General features: G+C 46.1%; 1 protein-coding gene across 1 annotated transcript in view; it reads left to right on the top strand.

Moving 5' to 3' along the window:
* The window catches only part of LOC143817685 (RNA-binding protein fxr1-like), a 35,994-nt gene that overhangs the window by 5,780 nt on the left and 13,957 nt on the right, over positions 1-16,257 (top strand). Inside the window, exon 2 of the mRNA XM_077299177.1 lies at positions 5,040-6,050. Coding sequence (XP_077155292.1) covers positions 5,040-6,050 — 1,011 coding nt within the window. The remainder of the gene's footprint in view (positions 1-5,039; positions 6,051-16,257) is intronic.

Here is a 16,257-nt window from a genome sequence, read left to right as displayed (position 1 = left end):
TGAATAATCTCATCACGAAAGTACAAAATTTACAAGATTTTGTGGTACATGCTCCGGTATCTGAGCCGAGAATTCCTTTGCCGGAGTTCTTCACAGGGAATAGAGCTAGCTTCCAGAATTTCCGAAATAATTGTAAGCTTTATTTGTCCCTGAAGTCTCGTTCAGCTGGAGACCCTGCTCAGCAGGTTAGGATTGTGATTTCCTTGCTCAGGGGTGACCCTCAAGATTGGGCCTTCTCATTGCCAGCAGGGGATCCTGCGTTACGCGATGTGGATGCGTTTTTTCTGGCCTTGGGCTTGCTTTATGAGGAACCTCATTTGGAACTTCAGGCAGAAAAAACTTTGATGGCACTATCTCAGGGGCAAGACGAAGCTGAAGTTTTCTGCCAAAAATTCCGTAAATGGTCTGTGCTTACTCAGTGGAATGAGTGCGCCTTGGCGGCAACTTTCAGAGAAGGTCTCTCTGATGCCGTTAAGGATGTTATGGTGGGGTTCCCTTTGCCTGCAGGTCTGAATGAGTCCATGACAATGGCTATTCAGATTGATAGGCGTCTGCGGGAGCGCAAACCGGTGCACCATCTGGCGGTGTCTATGGAAAAGACGCCAGAAAGTATGCAGTGTGATAGAATTCTGTCCAGGAGCGAGCGACAGAATTTTAGACGGAAGAATGGATTGTGTTTCTATTGTGGGGATTCTACTCATGTTATATCAGCATGCTCTAGGCGTACAAAGAAGCTTGATAAGTCTGTTTCCATTGGCACCATTCAGTCTAAGTTTATTTTGTCTGTAACCCTGATTTGTTCTTTGTCATCCATTGCCACGGACGCCTATGTTGACTCTGGCGCCGCTCTGAGTCTTATGGATTGGTCCTTTGCCAATCGTTGTGGTTTTGATTTAGAGCCTTTGGAGACTCTTATTCCTCTGAAGGGGATTGACTCCACCCCATTGGCTAATAATAAACCACAATACTGGACACAAGTAACCATGCGTATCGATCCGGATCACCAGGAGATTATTCGTTTCCTGGTGCTGTATAATTTACATGACGATTTGGTACTGGGATTGCCATGGTTGCAGTCTCACAACCCAGTCTTGGACTGGAGAGCAATGTCTGTGTTGAGCTGGGGATGTAAGGGTATTCATGGGGACGTACCTTTGGTTTCTATTTCGTCGTCCATTCCCTCTGAAGTCCCTGAGTTCCTCTCTGATTATCAAGACGTCTTTGACGAACCCAAGCTTGGGTCGTTACCTCCGCACCGTGAGTGCGATTGTGCCATAGATTTGATACCGGGTTGTAAATATCCAAAGGGTCGTTTGTTTAATTTGTCTGTGCCGGAACATGCTGCTATGCGGGAATATATAAAGGAGTCTTTGGAAAAGGGACATATTCGTCCATCTTCTTCTCCCTTGGGAGCTGGGTTTTTCTTTGTCTCAAAAAAAGACGGCTCTTTGAGACCATGTATTGATTATCGGCTTCTGAATAAGATCACTGTTAAGTATCAATACCCATTGCCATTGCTTACTGATTTGTTTGCTCGTATAGAGGGTGCTAAGTGGTTCTCTAAAATTGATCTTCGTGGGGCGTATAATTTGGTGCGGATCAGGCAGGGGGATGAGTGGAAGACCGCATTTAATACGCCCGAGGGCCACTTTGAGTATTTGGTCATGCCTTTTGGTCTTTCTAATGCCCCTTCAGTTTTCCAGTCTTTTATGCATGATATTTTCCGCGATTTTCTGGATAAATTTATGATAATATATCTGGATGATATTCTGATTTTTTCTGATGACTGGGACTCTCATGTCCAGCAGGTCAGGAGAGTTTTTCAGGTTCTGCGGTCTAATTCTTTATGTGTGAAGGGGTCTAAGTGCGTTTTTGGGGTCCAGAAAATTTCCTTTTTGGGGTATATTTTTTCTCCCTCTTCCATTGAGATGGATCCCGTCAAGGTGCAGGCTATTTGTGACTGGACTCAGCCCTCCTCTCTTAAGGGTCTTCAGAGATTTTTGGGCTTTGCCAACTTTTACCGCCGATTTATTGCTGGTTTTTCGGATGTCGTTAAACCACTGACTGATTTGACCAGACAAGGCGCTGATGTTGCTAATTGGTCCCCTCATGCTGTAGAGGCCTTTCAGGAGCTTAAGCGCCGTTTTGCCTCTGCCCCTGTGTTGCGTCAGCCTGATGTGAATCTGCCTTTTCAGGTTGAGGTTGACGCTTCGGAGATCGGAGCTGGGGCAGTGTTGTCGCAGAAAGGTTCCGACTGCTCCGTCATTAGGCCTTGTGCCTTCTTTTCTCGCAAATTTTCGCCCGCAGAGCGGAATTATGATGTTGGGAATCGGGAGCTTTTGGCCATGAAGTGGGCTTTTGAGGAGTGGCGCCATTGGCTCGAGGGGGCTAGGCATCAGGTGGTGGTATTGACTGACCACAAAAATTTGATTTATCTTGAGACTGCCAGACGCCTGAATCCTAGACAGGCGCGCTGGTCTTTATTTTTTTCTCGCTTTAATTTTGTGGTGTCATACCTACCGGGTTCTAAGAATGTTAAGGCAGATGCCCTTTCTAGGAGTTTTGACCCGGACTCTCCTGGTAATTCTGAACCCACAGGTATCCTTAGGGAGGGAGTAATTTTGTCGGCCGTTTCTCCTGATCTGCGGCGGTCCTTGCAAGAGTTTCAGGCGGATAGACCGGATCGTTGTCCGCCTGATAGACTGTTTGTTCCGGATGATTGGACCAGCAGAGTCATCTCTGAGGTACATTCTTCTGCATTGGCAGGTCATCCCGGAATTTTTGGTACCAGGGATTTGGTGGCAAGATCCTTCTGGTGGCCTTCCCTGTCACGAGATGTGCGAGTCTTTGTGCAGTCATGTGACGTTTGTGCTCGGGCCAAGTCTTGTAGTTCTCGGGCTAGCGGACTGCTGTTGCCCTTGCCTATTCCTAAGAGGCCTTGGACACACATCTCGATGGATTTTATTTCAGATCTGCCTGTTTCCCAGAAGATGTCTGTCGTCTGGGTGGTCTGTGACCGTTTCTCTAAAATGGTCCATTTGGTTCCTCTGCCCAAGTTGCCTTCTTCTTCTGAGTTGGTTCCTCTGTTTTTTCAGAATGTTGTCCGATTGCACGGTATTCCTGAGAATATTGTTTCTGACAGAGGTACCCAATTTGTGTCTAGATTTTGGCGGGCATTCTGTGCTAGGATGGGCATAGATTTGTCTTTTTCATCTGCTTTTCACCCTCAGACTAATGGCCAGACCGAGCGGACTAATCAGACCCTTGAGACATATCTGAGGTGTTTTGTCTCTGCTGACCAGGATGATTGGGTTGCTTTTTTGCCATTGGCAGAGTTCGCCCTCAATAATCGGGCCAGTTCTTCCACCTTGGTGTCCCCGTTTTTCTGTAATTCGGGGTTTCACCCTCGATTTTCCTCCGGTCAGGTGGAATCCTCGGATTGTCCTGGAGTGGATGCGGTGGTGGAGAGATTGCATCACATCTGGGGGCAGGTTATGGACAATTTGAAGTTGTCCCAGGAGAAGACTCAGCGTTTTGCCAACCGTCATCGTCGTGTTGGTTCTCGGCTTTGTGTTGGAGATTTGGTGTGGTTGTCTTCTCGTTTTGTCCCTATGAGGGTCTCTTCTCCTAAGTTTAAACCTCGGTTCATCGGCCCTTATAGAATATTGGAGATTCTTAATCCTGTTTCTTTCCGTTTGGACCTCCCTGCGTCCTTTTCCATTCATAACGTTTTTCATCGGTCGTTATTGCGCAGGTATGAGGTACCTGTTGTACCTTCAGTTGAGCCTCCTGCTCCGGTGTTGGTTGAGGGTGAGTTGGAGTACGTTGTGGAGAAAATTTTGGACTCTCGTGTTTCCAGACGGAAACTCCAGTATCTGGTCAACTGGAAGGGTTACGGCCAGGAGGATAATTCTTGGGTCAATGCATCTGATGTTCATGCTTCTGATCTTGTTCGTGCCTTCCATAGGGCTCATCCTGGTCGCCCTGGTGGATCTGGTGAGGGTTCGGTGCCCCCTCCTTGAGGGGGGGGTACTGTTGTGAATTTGGATTCTGGGCTCCCCCGGTGGCCGCTTGTGGAATTGGACTTGTCATCCTCTTTCCTGTTTCACCTGGTTCCATCAGTAGTGGGTGTCGCTATTTAAGCTCATTTCTCTGGTGGTTTCTTGCCGGTCAACAATGTTATCTGATGCCTCTCAGTGCTTGTTCCTGCTTCTAGACAACTTCTAGATAAGTTGGACTTTTGTCCATGTTTTGTTTTGCCTATTTGTTCCAGTTCACAGCTGAAGTTTTGTTACTGTGTCTGGAAAGCTCTCGTTGATCAGGGATTGCTACTCTGGCGTTATGAGTTAATGCCAGAGTTTAAGGTAATCTCTGGATGGTGTTTTGTTAGTGTTTTTCTGCTGACCATGAAAGTATACTATCTGTCTTCTGCTATCTAGTAAGCGGACCTCAAATTTGCTAAGACTATTTTCCTGCTGCGTTTGTTGTTTCATCTGAACTCACCGTCATTATATGTGGGGGCTACTGTCTTCTTTGGAATATTTCTCTAGAGGTGAGCCAGGTCTTATATTTCCCTCTGCTAGCTATTTAGGTCTTAGGCCAGAGCTGGGCATCTAGCGATAAATAGGAAATGCTACCTGGCTATTTCTAGTTGCGCGGCAGGCTTAGTTCATGGTCAGTATAGTTCCATCTTCCGAGAGCTTGTCCCTCTATAGGCTTGCTATGATCTCTGCCTGCAGAGATCATGACACAGAGTGGACGAGCTGGAGAGGGAGGTCTTTGAGCTCAGACGTCACCTGTCGGTGTGTCAAACCGTGAATAGGGCCTTATTGAAAGATATGGAGGTACTTAGAATGGCCCAAGAGAAGCATCAGCAGGAGCTTCTCCAGAGAGAGGAGGAGCGTCGCTGCCTGGCAGAGGAGCTGCCAATGTCCATCTTGGCGAAGGCTCAAGCAGAAGAAAAAACTGAGGAAGAGTTCGTGCTAAAAGCAGAACAAGACAGTCACCCAGTCGTGGCAGATGTCCATGAAGAAAATTAGGCCTCGCTCTTCAAGTGCGTGATGGAGGTACCCAAGGACATGCGGGGTGCATGTACCAGTGAGGGTGTGCAGGAGGCTTTTAGAAAGTCAATAGAGGCATGTAGTGTGCACTGGGCACCTGAGGCTCAGCAATTGGTCATACTGTCGACTAGGGAAGTCACAGTGAAGTGGGTGGCAGTCCTGAGTGACATGCACCTACACTGCCTCCGTACAAAACAGAGGATCATATTGAAAAATAATGAAGCCGCTCAACGTTTGGAGCGTGAAAGGAAAGTTCAAAGTCGTTTGGGCTTGGTGGAAGACACAGTCCAAGTACCCAAAGTTCTGGTGACGAAAGTCATTGGGAGACTTGGGAGAGTGATGCAGGAGATGGTGGATAAATCCGGTGTGAAGAGACTGAGGATACCGGCTGATGACGAGGTCCAGGTCATGGGTGAAGATGGTATGGTTCCATTCCTTGTTGTCGGGTCAAGAGACAGTCTTGAGAATATCCGCATGCTCCTGGAATATCGCATGTCATACCTAAGAGAGGAGGAGCAGCTGAGACATGAGAGGCTGCAAGTTAGTAAACAGATGCAGAACATGAGATGGCGGCCTCCTTCAACCCGAGGTATAAGAACCAGAAGGGACCCTCCAAATAATGAAATGGCAAGTAGCCGAAGACTTTCAGCAAGGCAAGAATGTCGAGAATCTGCAAGTAGCAGTTCTACTCTCAGTATGAGACTGAGAGACATGGACAGTAGTTCCTGTGGTGTACTAAATGGGTCAGACTCAGACCAGACAGTCGGTTTGACCGTAAGTGGGACTTATGACTGTACCAATCGGGGAAACTGGCCATGGAGAGGAAAGTCAGGTGAAAATGTGGTGACCAAAGGTCAGTTGACACAAACAGATGGTGGCTTAAGGGCCAAAACTCAAGACGTACATGTTGACCGCTGGGGGTGGGAAAACCTTAACAAAGGTGTGTTGATGAGGGATGCTCAAACCCGACTGAGAGGGTCCTCTCGACCGGTAGGGCAAGGTGACTTGGGTACCTGGTCTCGAGTCCCCTGGTGTCTGACAGATGTTCAACCCCACAAGTTTGAACAGAGGGGGGGGATATGTGATGCGGTGACCCCTGTTATAGCTAGGGGGCTCTGTATGTGCTCCCCAGGACATGCATGGAGGCGTAATGGGGATAGTGAGACAGTGTCCGGTACTGTGGTGAAAGGCCAGTATGTGTTGCAGAGGAGGAGGTCTTCGGCGCTGTAAGCCTTCCTTGATATGGGGAGATGCTCCCTACAATGCAACCTGGAGTATTTGGTCTTTGGTGCACATGAGCACTAAGATGTTTAGTGAATCTGGGTCCGGGTTGCGGGTAGCTATGAGAGATGGGAGGGTCTGGCTACCCGCATACCTCACCACTGGGTGAGGGTGCTCACTGTACCCCTTTTTCCTGCGGGAAGTGCGGATGTTTGAGGACCTGCAGTGATGTCAGGATCACGTGACCAGCCCATGTGATCCATACCTCACCTATGGGGTGTGGTTACAAGGTACATAATGTGACCAGGGTGTGGGTCACAGGTTGCTGTATGCTCTCTGAGTGTGGACCTGAGTGGTTCTGTGCTGGAAGGTCCTGGAAGCCTAAGTGTTGGGAGTGTGGACTCCCTGAAGAGCACGTGGTGGGACTCTGGTACTGGTGGCCTGGGGTGCTGGATGGTAACAGCCGGGCGACGGACGTCCTGAATATAACCCGGACAGGTCACCTGTGGTGAGGACCTTGGACTGACGAGGAGTCAGCCTGTGGAGCAGGAGTTCCTAAGAGGTAACCCCGGGTATAGGGAAAGGACTATGTGCCTTGATAAAGGACAGTTACTGAACTGTGCGGCAGGCAGTCACCCATGGCAACTGGACAAAGTAAGGTCCTGCGTGGTTACTGACTGTGCTTCAAAGCTGTGTACTGTGAAGTGCTAAGTATTATGTGAGGTCTGTGATGTGTAACATGGCCTATAGTGGTTTATGCTGAGCGGATAATAAACCACATGGACTGTTCATGTGAAAAAAGCGTGCCCGTCTATGTTTATCCTGCTGCCAAGCGGGTGTCCCCCAAGACACGTGGTAAGCACAATCTCACTATATATATATATATATATATATATATATATATATATATATATATATATATATATATATATATATATATATATATACATATACACAAAAAGAAAAGGAACAGCACAGTTTTTACTTATCTTCGGGTGCAAGGCCCCCAGGATAACAGTCCATATATCCAGGCTAGTCAATACTTAGAAAAAACAAGGCAGCACTCCATCATTGCAGTGTTAGACATGCAGGATTTTAATCAACCCACTTGTCTGGGCGACGTTTCGGCTCCAAATGAGCCTTTCTCAAGCTTGAGAAAGGCTCATTTGGAGCCGAAACGTCGCCCAGACAAGTGGGTTGATTAAAATCCTGCACGTCTAACACTGCAATGATGGAGTGCTGCCTTGTTTTTTCTAAGTGTATATATATATATATATAAATTTTGGTGCAGTGACCAATGTTACAGCCAGGGGGCGCTGTGTGTGCGCTGCAGGATGCGCTTGGATGTATAACTGTGGTGGTGAGAGAAAGTCCGTCAGGATTATAAATGGCCGGTATGTGTGTTGCAGAGGAGGCGACTCTGCGCTGTCAGTCTAAAGATATGTTGTGTTCTGGGACCTGTAGTCCCACAAGTAATTGTATAGTTCTAATGGGAGACTGGTGGGGCTAGTTGTGAGAGATGGGAGGGTCAAACTAGCCACACACCCATGAGAGTGGTTACAGGTAGATAATGTGACCAAGGTATGGGTCACATGGTCTTGTGAGGTTCCTGTGTATGGAGCCGTTTGTTCCTGTGCAAGGTCCTGGATGGTCAGTGTTGGAGACTCCTGGGAGTGGAGTCGTCCTGGAAGCACCTGGAGACCGTAGATTGGGCGGTCTGTGTTGAGGACCTGGAGAGGTAACCCCGGACAAGGGGATTATAATGTATGGCAGAGAAGCCCATCTGCTACATGAACTGTCTAATGTCCTTTAATGTTTCGTGGCTGTATTGAAATGGACTGTACCCTATATGGTTTATGTGGAGTTTAAATAAACCATACGGACAGATTTGTGTGAGGAACCGTGCCCGTCTATGATGATTCTGCTGCCAAGCGAGTGTCCCCAAGACCCGTAGCGGGTGAAAGGCTACAATATATATATATATATATATATATATATATATATATATATATATATATATATATATATGTTCCTGGCTTTAACCGTTTTTGCACCAGAACAATTTAATATATAAGTGCAGCAAATAACATCTTATCAAATAGATTCAAAATATAGGACCCACATGGTGGCAATATTGTGAACAATATATACAGCAAACACGCACACTGGAAGTGCACACAACCAATAATTTGCATAATGTACAAAGCCCCTAAGGTGGCAACAATACAGACAGTATATGCGATAGAAGTGCACACAGTGTGCAGGCAGTGAACGTTCTCAGCTTGATCTACATGATTAAGATCGCATAGATCGAAACACGTTGTCTATCCTCATGACTGCATCCACCTTTGAGCAAGGATTTTAATCACGCTATATTTAGATGCACCATAAAGCATTTCAAGATTGTAGAAGCTGGAGTATACACCTTTTCTTCATCTTCCAGCTATAAAAATACCTGTGCCAAAAAAATGGCACTATATGTCATTGATATGTATGATTTAACAAAGTTCACAGATGGATAGCCAATATTTAACAAGTCCACTGGTCCACTAATGTCGCCCCCTGGTCCCATAAGCAGCGGTGCAACCAGGATACGGAAAAGTATAGGACCCACGCGTTCCGACACACACGGTGTCTTTCTCAAGGTGAGTGTATCAAGTGTGAATAATCCCATCTATTTAAAGTGTCTTGATTACATTACCGATTATTCAGCTGCAGAAAGCGGTCTTAGCTGGCGCCTCCAGCGTGTCTGGCCATGACCTGGAAGTAAGTTACTGAGGTCATATAGTACAAAGCGCCTTCGCATATTGTATGTTTTTTAATTCACCTGGTCCATATGTGCTTGGGCATCGAGTACTTGAGCTCTTATTGACATGCGCTTGCGCATTGTCTATGCTAGATCTCAATACGTCATATAGGCAGTTTGCGCCTGCGCATTGCATGTTGCAACGTCAGATATCAATTCAGTCTGTATGGAGATAACTCCAAATAGTCCGGGCAATAATTACAACACCCTGGCATGTATTCACATATAATAGGCACATTTAGCAGTACAAATTTGTTGAATTTTGCTATCCTATGTGTTTATAAACCCAGCCTATATCTACAGTTGATGTGCTCGATATACTTGCACATTGTGTATGCTAAATAGCAATACATCATATGGGCAGTTTGTGCCTGTGCATTACTTGTTTCAAAGTCCAGTATCCATTTAGCCTATTGTTGTGAATTCTGCTCTTGGGCTCCCTCTGGTGGTTATAAGTGGTAGCGCTGCTGTCTTTGGATCGCTGCATTCATCAGGTGTGTTCACTTATTGCAATTCTGACTGGGCTATTTAGTCTTGCTTGACCCTTTAGTCAGTGCCAGTTGTCCATTGTTCCTGGAGGATTCACATCCCTGCCTGGTCTCTCCTGCTTTGCTGTTCATTTCCCTTTTCTATCTCTACGGGTATTTAGTCCTCCGGCTGTGTCGAGATGTCTAGGGAGTGTTAGGTACATTCCACGGCTACTTCTAGTTGCGGTGTTAAGTTCAGGGTCTGCGGTCAGTACAGGTACCACCTTCTCCAGAGTACATCTCATGCTGCTCCTAGGCCACCAGATCATAACATTACAACTGGCCAACAATGAGTTAATCGCATCTCAGAAGAAGGGAAGGAAAGTGCTGAGCCATTTTTTTTTCTGTAGTCTGTTGTGTCTTTTCTTCCCTCTTTACCTCTGGGTGGCTCAGGAGTTTGGCGCTGGCATGGATGTTCAGGGATTGGCTTCTCGTGTGGATCAACTTGCTGCTAGAGTACAGGATATTTCCGATTATATCGTTCAGACTCCGGTTTTAGAGCCTAGAATTCCAACTCCTGATTTGTTTTTTGGGGACAGGTCCAAATTTTTGAGCTTTAAAAATAACTGTAAACTGTTTTTTGCTCTGAAACCCCATTCCTCTGGTGATCCCACCCAGCAGGTTAAAATAGTCATCTCTCTGCTGCGTGGCGATCCTCAGGATTGGGCATTTTCCCTGGAATCTGGGAATCCTGCTTTGCTTAATGTAGACACCTTTTTTCAAGCGCTAGGGTTATTGCATGATGAACCTAATTCAGTGGATCATGCGGAGAAGACCTTGTTGGCCCTGTGTCAGGGTCAAGAAGCGGCAGAATCGTATTGCCAGAAACTTAGAAAATGGTCTGTGCTGACTAAATGGAATGAGGATGCCTTGGCGGCAATTTTCAGAAAGGGTCTTTCTGAATCCGTTAAAGATGTTATGGTGGGGTTCCCCACGCCTGCTGGTCTGAGTGATTCTATGTCTCTGGCCATTCAGATTGATCGGCGCTTGCGCGAGTGCAGAGTTGTGCACACAATGGCGTTGTCTTCCGAGCGGAGTCCTGAGCCTATGCAGTGTGATAGGATTGTGTCTAGAGCTGAACGACAAGGATTCAGACGTCAAAATAGGTTGTGTTTTTACTGCGGCGATTCTGCTCATGTTATTTCTGATTGTCCTAAGCGTACCAAGAGAATCGCAAGTTCCACTACCATCAGTACTGTACAACCCAAATTTCTGTTATCTGTGACCCTGATCTGCTCATTATCGTCATTTTCTGTCATGGCATTTGTGGATTCAGGCGCCGCTTTAAACTTAATGGACTTAGAATTTGCCAGATGTTGTGGTTTCCCCTTGCAGCCTTTGCAGAGTCCTATTCCTTTGAGGGGCATTGATGCTACACCGTTGGCTAAAAATAAACCTCAGTTTTGGACACAGCTGACCATGTGCATGGCGCCAGCCCATCAGGAAGATTGTCGTTTTCTGGTGTTGCATAATTTGCATGATGCTATTGTGCTGGGTTTCCCATGGTTACAGGTGCATAATCCGGTATTGGATTGGAAATCTATGTCTGTGACTAGTTGGGGTTGTCTGGGGGTTCATGGTGACGTTCCTTTGATGTCAATTTCCTCCTCCCCCTCTTCTGAAATTCCTGAGTTTTTGTCAGATTTCCAGGATGTATTCGATGAGCCCAAATCCAGTTCCCTTCCACCGCATAGGGACTGTGATTGTGCTATTGACTTGATTCCAGGCTGTAAATTCCCTAAGGGCCGACTTTTCAACCTGTCTGTGCCAGAACATGCCGCCATGCGGAGTTATGTTAAGGAGTCTTTGGAGAAGGGGCATATTCGGCCATCTTCACCATTGGGAGCAGGTTTTTTTTTTTTTGCCAAGAAGGATGGCTCCTTGAGACCCTGTATTGATTATCGCCTCTTGAATAAGATCACGGTCAAATTCCAATACCCTTTGCCTTTGCTTTCTGATTTGTTTGCTAGGATTAAGGGGGCTAGTTGGTTTACTAAGATTGACCTTCGAGGGGCATATAATCTTGTTCGTATTAAGCAGGGTGACGAATGGAAAACTGCGTTTAATACGCCCTAAGGCCATTTTGAATACCTTGTGATGCCATTCGGACTCTCTAATGCTCCACCTGTGTTTCAGTCCTTCATGCATGATATATTTCGGAATTATCTTGATAAATTCATGATTGTATATTTGGATGATATTTTGTTTTTTTCAGATGATTGGGAGTCTCATGTGAAACAAGTCAGGATGGTATTTCAGATCCTTCGTGATAATGCCTTGTTTGTGAAGGGGTCCAAGTGCCTCTTTGGAGTACAGAAGGTTTCTTTTTTGGGCTCATTTTTTCTCCCTCATCTATAGAAATGGATCCGGTAAAGGTTCAGGCCATTCATGATTGGATCCAGCCCACATCCGTGAAGAGCCTTCAGAAATTTTTGGGCTTTGCTAATTTTTATCGCCGTTTCATTACCAACTTCTCCAGTGTGGTTAAACCCCTGACCGATTTGATGAAGAAAGGCGCTGATGTGACAAATTGGTCCTCTGCAGCTGTTTCTGCCTTTCAGGAGCTTAAACACTGATTTACTTTCTGCCCCTGTGTTGCGTCAGCCAGATGTTTCTCTTCCTTTTTAGGTGGAGGTTGACGCTTCTGAGATTGGGGCAGGGGCCGTTTTGTCTCAGAGGAATTCTGATGGTTCCTTGATGAAACCGTGTGCCTTCTTTTCCCGTAAGTTTTCGCCTGCGGAACGCAATTATGATGTTGGCAATTGTGAGTTGTTGGCTATGAAGTGGGCATTTGAGGAGTGGCGACATTGGCTTGAGGGGGCCAAGCACCGTATTGTGGTCTTGACCGATCATAAGAATCTGATTTACCTCGAGTCTGCCAAACGGCTGAATCCTAGACAGGCCCGATGGTCCCTGTTTTTCTCCCGTTTTGATTTTGTGGTCTCGTATCTTCCGGGTTCTAAGAATGTTAAGGCTGATGCCCTCTCTAGGAGCTTTTTGCCTGATTCCCCTGGGGTCCTTGAGCCGGTCGGCATTCTGAGGGAAGGGGTCGTTCTTTCTGCCATCTCCCCTGATTTACGACGGGTTCTTCAGGAATTTCAGGCTGATAAACCTGACCGCTGTCCAGTGGGGAAACTGTTTGTTCCTGACAGATGGACTAGTAAAGTGATTTCGGAGGTTCATTGTTCTGTGTTGGCTGGCCATCCTGGGATATTTGGTACCAGAGATTTGGTTGGTAGGTCCTTTTGGTGGCCTTCTTTGTCATGGGGTGTGCGTTCTTTTGTGCAGTCCTGTGGGACTTGTGTGCGGGCCAAGCCTTGCTGTTCCCGCGCTAGTGGGTTGCTTTTGCCTTTGCCGGTCCCTGAGAGGCCTTGGACGCATATTTCTATGGATTTTATTTCAGATCTTCCGGTTTCCCAGAGGATGTCGGTTATCTGGGTGGTTTGTGACCGGTTTTCTAAGATGGTTCATTTGGTACCTTTGCCTAAATTGCCTTCCTCTTCTGATTTGGTTCCGTTGTTTTTCCAGCATGTGGTTCGTTTGCATGGCATTCCGGAGAATATTGTGTCCGATAGAGGTTCCCAGTTTGTTTCTAGGTTTTGGTGGGCCTTTTGTGCTAGGCTGGGCATTGATTTGTCTTTTTCTTCCGCATTTCATCCTCAGACAAATGGCCAAACCGAGCGAACTAACCAGACTTTGGAAACTTATTTGAGATGCTTTGTGTCTGCTGATCAGGATGATTGGGTGGCTTTCTTGCCATTGGCCGAGTTTGCCCTTAATAATCGGGCTAGTTCTGCTACCTTGGTTTCACCCTTCTTTTGTAATTCTGGTTTTCATCCTCGTTTTTCTTCAGGGCAGGTTGAGCCTTCTGATTGTCCTGGGGTGGACTCTGTGGTTGACAGGTTGCAGCAAATTTGGGCTCATGTTGTGGATATTTGGTGTTGTCTCTGGAGGAGGCTCAGCGTTTTGCTAACCGTCGTCGGTGTGTTGGTTCCCGGCTTCGGGTTGGGGATTTGGTCTGGTTGTCTTCCCATCATGTTCCTATGAAGGTTTCTTCACCTAAGTTCAAGCCTCGGTTTATTGGTCCTTATAGGATTTCTGAGATTATCAATCCTGTGTCTTTTCGTTTGGCCCTTCCAGCACCTTTTTTTTTCATCCATAATGTTTTTCATAGATCTTTGTTGCGGAAATATGTGGTGCCCGTTGTTCCCTCTGTTGATCCTCCTGCCCCAGTGTTGATTGATGGGGAGTTGGAGTATGTGGTTGAGAAGATTTTGGATTCTCGTATTTCAAGGCCGAAGCTTCAGTATCTTGTCAAATGGAAGGGTTATGGCCAGGAGGATAATTCTTGGGTTGTTGCCTCCGATGTTCATGCTGACGATTTGGTTCGTGCCTTTCATTTGGCTCGTCCTGATCGGCCTGGGGGCTTTGGTGAGGGTTCGGTGACCCCTCCTCAAGGGGGGGGTACTGTTGTGAATTCTGCTCTTGGGCTCCCTCCGGTGGTTATAAGTGGTAGCGCTGCTGTCTTTGGATCACTGCATTCATCAGGTGTGTTCACTTATTGCAATTCTGACTGGGCTATTTAGTCTTGCTTGACCCTTTAGTCAGTGCCAGTTGTCCATTGTTCCTGGAGGATTCACATCCCTGCCTGGTCTCTCCTGCTTTGCTGTTCATTTCAACAAAGATAAGTTCTGGCTTTGTTTTTTGCAGTCCACATGCTGTGGGCTTTATTGTTCAGTTCTTTTCCATGTTTTTGTCTTGTCCAGCTTGGTCTGCATAAGGATTTGTTCAGCCAAGCTGGTATCTCTGGAGATGCAGATATACCCTCCATATCTTTAGTTAGATGTGGAGATTTTGTATTTTCTGTGGTGGATATTTTCTAGTGTTTTAATACTGACCGCATAGTACTCTGTCCTATCCTTTCTATTTAGCTAGAGTGGCCTCCTTTGCTAAATCCTGATTTCAGTCTGCGCATGTTATTTCCCTCTCCTCTCACAGTCAATATTTGTGGGGGGCTGTCTATCCTTTGGGGATTTTCTCTGAGGCAAGATAGTTTTCCCTTTTCTATCTCTAGGGGTATTTAGTCCTCCGGCTGTATGTCTAGGGAGTGTTAGGTACATTCCACGGCTACTTCTATTTGCGGTGTTGAGTTCAGGGTCTGCGGTCAGTACAGGTACCACCTTCTCCAGAGTACGTCTCATGCTGCTCCTAGGCCACCAGATCATAACAGCCTATATGCAAGTAGCACCACATAATCCGGGCAGCGATTCAGACACCCCGGCTTATATTCACATTAAAGGCCTATACATAAGGTACATTTGACAATAAAAATTTGTTGGAACTTTTAGTTTTTTGTATTATCCTAGGTGGTTGTATGTATAACCACAGCGTTTGTTTAAAGTTAATATGCTCCCATATCTTGCATTGGTATAATACCATGGATTAATTTATAAACAGACAAAAGACCAACTTTGTTGTGGTGGCCCGGATTGTTATGCAAAAAAAAAGGTAAATGTCTGAATCCAGTGTGTCAAATACAGATGGTTCAAAGAAGTTTTTAGAGTCTCTATTTTCAGTTCTCATATCCGCTGGTCCTGTTTGTTTGGTTTCCACTGTGATGGTGAAACTGGAAAGAACCGGGGAGAAAAAATGCATGAAAACATGCATGGAGACAGTGTCCAGGTCCCCCTATATACAAGTGTGGCCACTAAAGAAGAGTTATTTCTTTTTATAAAAACCAGAATTTAGCAACTCTTCATTGAGGCCATCTGGTGCGAGGCTACCCAATTCATATATCCATCTAGCCTCTCGGCAGAGAAGTTCCTCTGTTACATCCCCTCCTCTTATATTTATATTGACCCCTTCCAAACCCATTACTCTGAGAGAGTCCCCCTAACCAGCATGAGCCTCTAAAAAGTGTGATGCCACTGAGATGATCACTTTACCCTTGGATCTGTCAGATCTGTCTGTAGCTATGTTTGACAGATGCTGTTGGGTTCTACGTCGTATCTCTTTGTCTGTCCTACGTAGATTTTGTCACACCCACAGATCAGCGCGTAAACCACTGTTATGATCCGGTGACCCTGGAGCCGCATGAGATGTTCTCTGGAGTAGGTAGAACCTGTACTGACCGCAATCCCTGAACTGACACCGCAACTAGAAGTAGCCGTGGGATGTACCTAACACGTCCTAGACACCTCGACACAGCCGGAGGACTAAATACCCCTATAGATGGAAATGGGAACTCTATCTTGCCTCAGAGCAGAACCCCAAAAGATAGGCAGCCCCCCACAAATATTGACTGTGAGTATAAGAGGAAGGACATACGCAGGCAGAAAGCAGAATTTAGCAAAAGAGGCACTTCTAGCTAAATAGAAAAGGATAGGACAGAATTCTAAGCGGTCAGTATTAAAACCCTAAAAATATCCACAGCAGAAAATACAAAATATTCTACATCTAACTAAAGACATAGAATGTATATCTGCCTCTCCAGAGAATTCAGCATGACTGAAAAATCCAAACAAAGTCTAAGCTGGACAAAAACACAATGAATTGCACTGAGATGCAAAGCACACAGCATGTGTACTACAGAGACAAAAAAAACCAGACACTTATCTTAGCTGAACTTACAGCAGGGCATGAG

The sequence above is a fragment of the Ranitomeya variabilis genome, chromosome 3 (genome assembly GCF_051348905.1).
Source record: "Ranitomeya variabilis isolate aRanVar5 chromosome 3, aRanVar5.hap1, whole genome shotgun sequence".
In the NCBI taxonomy this organism is placed as follows: domain Eukaryota; kingdom Metazoa; phylum Chordata; class Amphibia; order Anura; family Dendrobatidae; genus Ranitomeya; species Ranitomeya variabilis.
The sequence above is the reverse complement of the archived record's forward strand: the minus strand, read 5'-3'. Positions and strand labels throughout refer to the sequence as shown.